General features: G+C 47.7%; 1 protein-coding gene across 1 annotated transcript in view; it reads right to left on the bottom strand.

Annotated features, from left to right (window-relative positions):
• Positions 1–5,544, bottom strand: part of Cdkn2aipnl (CDKN2A interacting protein N-terminal like) — an 8,746-nt gene extending 3,202 nt beyond the window's left edge. The window contains exons 1-2 of the mRNA XM_050157804.1: positions 5,234–5,544; positions 2,983–3,082 (exon numbers count right to left, since the gene is read on the bottom strand). Of these exons, the coding sequence (XP_050013761.1) occupies positions 2,983–3,082; positions 5,234–5,472 (339 nt within the window). The 5' untranslated portion in view covers positions 5,473–5,544. The remainder of the gene's footprint in view (positions 1–2,982; positions 3,083–5,233) is intronic.
• Between the last annotated feature and the right edge of the window lie 2,979 nt (positions 5,545–8,523).

Below are 8,523 nucleotides of genomic sequence, written 5' to 3'. Positions count from 1 at the left end.
TCTCTCTCTCTCTCTCTCTCTCTCTCTCTCTCTCTCTCTCTCTCTCTCTCTCTTTTTGGTTTTTCGAGACAGGGTTTCTCTGTGGCTTTGGAGCCTGTTCTGGAACTAGCTCTGTAGACCAGGCTGGTCTCAAACTCACAGAGCTCCGCCTGCCTCTGCCTCCCGAGTGCTGGGATTAAAGGCATATGCCACCATCGCCCGGCCCAGAGTGCCGGGATTAAAGGCGTGATGATTCAGTGGCAGGGGCTGCTGGTGATTAGACAGCCACGGCGTTTGCACACTACACTATGCTGAATGCTTCTCTTCCAGAAAAGAGCACACATTCCAACTTTTGAGCAAAGCCCACCTATCATACTCACTCCTCAGAATAAAAAAAGAGGGTTGGACAGACAAAGGTTCACCTGGCCAAAGCTGCAGGAGGGTAAAATGTATTTTTAAAACTTTACTCCAGAGAGTCATCATCACTGTCTGGCCTCAAGGTGCCAACAATGCTGAGTGATTCATTTCCACATGCCAGCAAACTCTAAAACCCAACTAAACTCTAATTTTAGAGCTGAGGATCAATTCTGGCTGGCACAATGACAGGGCTTCTAGTTGTCTGGCCTACTACTCTTCAGCTTTATCTGACATGAAAAGAAGGACATACTACTTGGAAGACCCTGGGGAGCTCTACAGAGGACTCAGAGATGGTTTTCAATGCATGCAAACCAGTCACAGCAGCTGGATGACTTATCTACAGAAATTTTCATTTTGCTGGGGTTCCTAGAGTACCAAACCTAGGCAAGCACTCTGCCACTGAGCCATATCCCGAACCTCCAAGAGGAATCTCTTGTTTAGTTTACATTGCTATTATTTATTTCCATAAGTGTTCATGTATGTGTGCAGGCCACAGCACATGACTGGAGGTTAGCAGACAACTTTCAGGAGGTCAGGTCCTTCTAGCATGTGGGTGCCAGGTACCGAACTCAGGTGATCAAGCTTGCCAGCAAACACCTTCTTCTGCTGAGTCACCTCACAGGCCCAAGACTGACATCTGTGACTTAGGGCAGAAGACAAAAGTGAAAGAATTCCCACTTTGTGTCCACACACTGTCTCCTTCAAAGCCCTGGAGTGTCAAGTATGTTTGAACAAACATGGCTTTAACGTGTGAACATGAATCCACCCTTTCCCCATTATTTGTATCAACAAGATGTTGACTTGTTCTGTAATGGGGCTCACAGGCTCCAGACAGATACTTGAGCTGCCTCTGGTAAACCCCGGAACACAGTGGCCTGGGTTCACACTGGCTAGGTCATCATGTCCCTCTGCACTAAGCTAAGAATAAGGAGCATGTGATGGAAGCCCTGCATAAGATCAAGTTCAAGTTCACTAGCTGCCAAAAAATCCGTATTACTTCACAGAAGTGGGGCTTTACCAACTTTAATGCAAGTAAATCTGAAGATCTGGAGACTGAAAGGTAGGTCATCACCCAGTCTGTGATATCACAGCAGGCCCTGCATCGTGGCTCCTACATGGCTATACTACTTTCTGTATCATGCTTAGCAGTAAATCTTACACTCTACCCAAATAAATAATTTGAAATTGTATATAAAAGGCCTAGGCAGATATCGAAGGGACTTTAGGAAACAAAGGAGCAATTCTGCCTGAAGAGACCAGGACAGATGTGGGAAGAATGAATCCTGGGGCACTTAGCTGGGACAGACAGCCCCAATCTCCAAAGTTCCTTTTGCCTCTCCCTGGCCCCAGGGATCCAGGATCCAGACTTAAGACTCTAGGACAAAGCTCACTGTGGACAAGACCACAGCCCTAAGACTAAGCCCTGGAGACTAGAGCACAGCTGTGCTGTCTGGACACTACCCTACCACATTCCTCATCAGCAAGTCAGACAGTCCCCACAAGCCTGGTCCAGCCCTGACCTGCTGAAGCAGAGATCCTGGATGAATTAGTCTACAATGAAATACTTCTTACTTTAGCACTCGAAGCCAGATATATATATATATATATATATATATATATATATATATCAAAACAGGCCAAATCTGGGGACTTAGTCCTATAATCCCAGAGCTAGGGAGGCAGAGGTAGGAGGATCGTATGAAGTTTGCCAACAGCCTGGTATGCACGTCAAGTTCCAAGCCAGCCAGGGTTGTAGAGCAAGATCCTATCACAAATAGATAGATAGATAGATAGATAGATAGATAGATAGATAGATAGATAGATAGATAGATAGCAAGTAAAACATTTCTTCCTGGGGGCAGAGATCTGGCATCCAGGCCATCAGGGAGGCAGAGGCACAAGAGGACTGAAAGCTCAAGCCTGTCTAGCTAAAGGGCAAGGTCAGCCTGGGCAGGAGCCTGTGTGGAAAGTCTGTACAGCTCAGGGTAGAGCACGTGCCTAGCACACACAAAGCTCTAGGTTCCATTCTTATCAACACAAAAACAATACATGCCCTTAAACCTACGTTTTACCTATGAGAGAAAACATGTTTGTTTTTCTGAGTTCTAGCTTATTTTGTTCAACATAATGACCTCCATTTCTATCCATGAACATCCAATTTCATTTTTCTTCACAGCTGACTAGGATTTCAGTGTGTATGTGGACGGCATTTCCATATTCACTCATCTAGTGATGGATACTTCGGCTGCTTACTGTGAACAGTGCAGCAACAAACACGGGTGTGTAAAATCTCTGTGCTATGTCCACTTGGTCCTTCAGGAGTGGGACAGCTGGAGGAATGAGGATCTTCCTTACTGATTCCCAGTTTATCTAGCATAAAGGACCCGGGTTCAATCCCTGGCACCAAGAGAAAAGTGCAAAGAGATTGAGCCTGTGTGTTACTCCACCAACAACGCATAATCTATCACGCTGAGTTGTTGTCTAGTTATGAAAAGGTTTAGACCAACTGTGAGGAAACGGGAAACAAGAGTGCACAAAACAACACAGCACAGGGTCAAAGCTGGGACTGTCACCCCTACTCATTACCTTTTTCATTAATTCACTCCTGGTTATAAACTGCGGCAGGTCCTCCACTTCAATCCCATCAGCCATCTCCAGCACCTTGTCCAGAAGGTCTTTACTGTAACTGCACAACAAAAAGCAGTAAGGTGAAGACCTGGGAAGACGCACTGTCATTAGGGTAGGTTCTTAGACTGTAAACGCAATTCCTAGACTACAGAACTGTCTGTACATTAGTTAGATCACACTACAGCATCTGAGGTTTAAGCAATGCTCCTATCAGCCTTCTCAGTACCTGGGACTCCAGATACACACCATGATCTGCAAGGTGCTGCTTTGATACTTCAGGGGAAACTACAGTGTTCAGCACACGGTCAACAAGTGGCTCTCCCCGCCTGTGGGTACAGAACGAGGCCCGCAGACTGTCAACATGGTCGATGTTTGAAGAATTACAAACACAGGGAATAGAAGGATGGCTTAGCAGCTAGGAACACTTAAGGCTCTTGCAGAGGAGTTGGGTTCAGTTCCTACATGGCTATAATTTCCGTTCTCGGGGATCTGATGCCCTCTTCTGGCATCTGAGGATACTCGGTACATATCTATACACATAAAATTTTTAAAAAAAATTTTTTTAATTACAAAAACGGGAGCAGTTAGGAGCACTTGCTGCTCTTCCAAAGGATCCATCCATTTCGATTCCCAGCAACCACATGCTGGCTCACAACCATCTGCAGCTCCAGATCCATGGAACCCAGTGCTCTCCTGGTCTCCACTGTCATCAGGCTACTCACATGGGGCAGACACATGTGTGGACAAAACACACATCCGTATAAAATTGAAAAAAGCTGTAAATAAATAAAATTAGAAAAACAGAGCATCATACATCTGGTGGTAGTACATATTCATGGATGAGATTTGAGAGCCAAAAACTTTTTTTTTTTTTTCCTTTTTTGAGACAGGGTTTCTCTGTAGCTTTGGAGCCTGTCCTGGAACTAGCTCTTGTAGACCAGGCTGGTCTTGAACTCACTGAGATCCACCTGTCCCTGCCTCCCAAGTGCTGGGATTAAAGGCGAGCACCACTACTGCCCGCCAAAAACTTATTTTTAAAACACAGAGAGTATTGGTCTAATGAAAATAACAGCATTCGTTCCTTTGTTCAGCTCAGTTATCTGTCTGAACTTGGCTCCTGTAAACTAAGATTTCTGAGGACACCTTACAAGGCAAAGGGAGGGTGGGCATACGTGGGTGGTGCATGTCGGGCACAGCTTCCCCACATCTCTTTCTAACAAATATCAGAAACCAAGTACCTTCAGGGCTGGAGGTACTCAGAGGTAGAGTACTTATTTGGTGCCAGGGTCTGGGCTTCATCCCTAGCACAAAACCCAAAAAGCAAACCAAGTGGTTTGTCCTGGAGGGGCCATGTGACCAGCTAGAGGATACAAAAATCAGATCTGAGTCAGGCGGTCCTATTTTAACACAACTTAAGGAAACTTTAGAAGCCTTTATAAGAGCTTGGAGATGCACGCATAATTGCAGTATATGGAGTTCCAGGACTATCTGGGCTATATAATAAACTGAAGGGTCAGCCTCAGTTAAAAGGAGACTGCCTTTAAAAAGTTTTAAAAAATGAAAATTAAATAAAAAACCATAAAGGAGTGCAAAAATCTAGTGCTTTTTTTTCCCCCGGTGGACTAAAGAGAATGCCTTGCCAGGAATCTCTGGCCCTTGCTCTTGGCCTCCTGGTGTGATCGCAAAGGTCCTGGGGGCTTTGGGACAGCACTAAGAAAGTACTATTCCTTTCTTAAGAAGGAAAGCAAAGAGGAAAACGAAGAGGCAAAGATTACATCCTGTCTTAGCGGTGATATCCACCAGCCAACGGTGCGATATATCACATCCTCTTGCTAGTGTCTTCATCTAGAGGGGGAGGAGGAAGTCTCAGCTTCGGTCTGCACTTTTGCCATGTGGGTGACAGGAACTAATGGACTTCAAACACACTCTGCAAAGGCACTCTTCCGGGATAATAAAAAGTGATAAAAAATGACACCAGCAATGCAGCCATCCTCGAGCCCACCTGCATAGCACTGCTGCAGTCATCGCAACCACCCAGTCACCAGAAGAGAGCGAGGCTCAGAGAAGAGCTATGGCTTCCCCGAGGGGTTGCTAAGCGGGAAGCAGCCAAGGCCGTAGGAGGCTGGGCCGGGTTCAGCGTGGGGTGGGGTATGGCCAAACTGGGGTCGGTAGATGGGGACGGGGACAGCCGGCTGGCGGGGGTCCGCACCTGCAGCCCAGAAAGAGGTGGTTGGCCCAGACCATGGAGAGGGACAGCAGCTGGTCCAGACGGCCGCCGCCGTCGGGTGGGTCTCGGTAGTCAGGCAGGTGGCGCAGGATGAACTCCATGCGCGCTTTCCATTGCTTCTCGCTCTCCGAGTAGGAGCGGAACTGCTCGGCGAAGTCGGCCGCCTGCCGCACCCCGGAAACTAGCTTCTCCACTGACGCGGCGGCCTCGCCACCCACCATGGCTCCCGCCGCCACCACCACCACCGAAGATCGCACTAGCCCGCCGCCTTCCCGACACGCCCCGCGCCGCCCCTGCCGCTGCCGCGCGGCTAGAGCGGCCTCGACCGAGCGCGACTGCTCTGGAGGTCTGACTTGGAGCGCCCTCGAGGGGCACGGAGGCCTAGTGTGACCCAGAGCTGCTAGGGCCGCTGCAGACAACTGCTGGGGAAACTGAGGACTACAAGCACCGAGGCGGCAGCTGGGTGCCCCCTGGGGCTCTGCAGTGCTCCTTTTGTCCTGGAGTGTTCCCAAGGCAACTCTATCCTCAGCCACAGCTGAGGCTTGCCCTTCATTCTACGGATCTCCCTGGGGAGTGATGGCCTCTCTTTTATGGATCCACTGTGGTCTCAGGCTGTGCCCTACCTTCCTGCAGAGCCATCCACCCAGTGAGTACCTGCCAGGCACTTAGGTGCCCAGGATGTCCCGCTGTAAAGGTCTTTGTGAGGGAGATAGACGGTAGTGAAAGAATTACCCAAGTAAATGGGACTTTGGCAAATCATAAAAGAAGTCAGATTGCCACAAACCTGAAGAAACAAGGAACTGCCCCAGTCTTGGAGGTATGGAAATGGTGGTGGAGACCTGAAGAACACCGAGTTCAATCTCATGGGGAAGGAGACAACGAACTCCTGAAAACTGTCCTTTGACCGCCACATGAAAGCTGTGGTATGTGGGTGTCTACACAACACACTTGTGCGCGCGCGTGCACACAAACACACGGGAGAGGCGGGGGTGGGGGTGGGAGAGAGAGACAGAGACAGAATAAAGAGAAGAGAGACAGAATAAACAAATGTGAAAATATAAAATGTGCGGTTGGGTACAAAGGAAAGCCGAGAATCAAGGGTCTCAAGCTCCAGTGAAGGTCTTAACTTGGTGAATGGGCCCCAGAGTAAGAGTTCATTATATAATATTTCTATTACAGATGCTTCCCCTCCACCACCGTCTGGGCTATAACTTTTCTCCCTTCTGCAGTTTCTGTTTCAGTGTCAGGACCCCAGCAAGTAGAAATGTCATCTCGTACATGGTCCACGAATGCCAGGGTAGCGTAAGGACCAGTACCATGCTGGGTGACATCCCATTCATCTCAAAAAGGCATGCCCCTCACCCTCTGGCAGGGAGCCCCTGAACCAAGCATGAGAACCCAGAGGCAGAAGCAATTTCTCCCCAACCATCAAGGACCCAAATGATACCAGCAAGCAAAGCCGAGTTCCCACGGAGCAGGTGACATGCCTGGCAAGCCTACTGCAGTGCCAGATTCCCAGGTCAACCCTGGATACTCAGAGTCAAGCTTCCAGGAAATTCTGATTCTAACTTCAGCAATCCAGACTTTGAAAACATTCAGTGTGCCTGTCATAATGGCAGCCACCTTTTGTCCCAGCTTCTCCATGGGTCGAGGCAGGAGAATTACTTGAGTCTGGAAGTTTGCAATCATCCTTATCATAGAGACCCTCATCTCTTAAAAACATTGTTTAGGGGTCGCTGAGCTAAATTCTTGGCCTCTCGATTGTATACTGAGGTGGTTGATTCATAAATTAGGACACAGCCTGGAGAGATGGATGGTTCGGCAGACGAGAGCACTGGCTGCTCTTCTAGAAGACTGGGCTTGGTTCCCAGCACCCAATGGTGGCTTACAACCATCCACAACTGCTTTGATGTTTCATTCTTAGCAACACAAGCCACAGACTTAAGATTCTTCTAACTCCGTGTTGGAGATACAACTCAGCAGTTAAGAGCACTGACTGCTCTACCAGAGGACCCGGGTTCAATTCCCAGCACCCACATGGCAGCTCACAGCTGTCTGTAACTCCAGTTCCAGGGGACTCAGCACCCTCACCCAGACATATGTGTGGGGCAAAACATCAAAGTCTATTCAAAAAAATCCTTATGCCTCAGCCTCCCCAGTGCTAATATTTTAAGTGTGCTCCTCCAGGCTATTGGGTTTTGATATAAATTTTAGCATCTATTCGTTGACTCCTAGAAAAACAGTCTATTAGTATTTCATGTGGGATTGTGTTAAATATACAGATCAATTTGAGGAGAATTAACATTTTTATCAATATTAAATCTTCTAATTTTCAAACATGGTAATAATGTATCTCTCCATTTATTTAGGCTTTCTATGTGTGTAGTTTGTTTTGCTGTTATTTTATTTAGTGAGTTTTCGAGATGAGGCTCTCTTTCTGTAGCCCAGGGTGTCCTAGAAATCTCAACCTTCTTGCCTTAGCTTCCTAAATGTTGTGTGACTGTTGTGGTGTGTGTGTGTGTGTGTGTGTGTGCTCTTGAACACTTTTAAAGACAGGGTCTTGCCGGGCGATGGTGGCGCACGCCTTTAATCCCAGCACTCGGGAGGAAGAGGCAGGCGAATCTCTGTGAGTTCGAGACCAGCCTGGTCTACAGAGCTACTTCCAGGACAGGCTGCAAAGCCACAGAGAAACCCTGTCTCGAATAAACAAAAAAAAAAAAAAAAAAAAAAAGACAGGGTCTTATGTAGTCTAGGATTGCCTTGAACTCCCTTTGTAGCCGAGGCTAGTTTTGAAATACTGATCCTTCTGCCTCCACTCACCAAGTATTAGAATTGCAGGCATGAGCCACTACATCTGGCTTTATGGTTGGTTGGTTTGTCTGTTTTGTCTGTTTTGAATGTGAGAGCTATTAGCAAACATGATTGGCAGAATGTGGAACTCCGCACAGCAGTAGCCCTCAGGAGTTCAGGGCCTCCACTAGTCCAGGGGCTCACATATAGGCATGTATTTAGCCCCGCAGACATCAGGGATGTGCTGCTTCTCAGGTACGATGTCTTCAAATTTGTCTGTATTAAACTGGGTGAAGCCCTACTTCTGGTAGCCAGGGAACGTGAACCTGGCCTTTCCCAGAGCCTCAGACACATGTTCCTTATTCTGAAGCTTAAGCAGATGGACCTGATGACCTGACTTATGTGAAACTGTCCCCTGTATCAGGTCTGGAGCGTAGAGTAGGAACAACAGGAGCTCAGAGATGTGCGTATCCACCAGAAAA

This window comes from Alexandromys fortis, unplaced genomic scaffold (assembly GCF_014885135.2).
Source record: "Alexandromys fortis isolate MF-2015 unplaced genomic scaffold, M_Fortis_MF-2015_v1.1 scaffold_103, whole genome shotgun sequence".
NCBI classification, from domain to species: Eukaryota; Metazoa; Chordata; class Mammalia; order Rodentia; family Cricetidae; genus Alexandromys; species Alexandromys fortis.
Note: the sequence above shows the minus strand (reverse complement) of the source record. Positions and strands in the feature narration are given on the sequence as shown.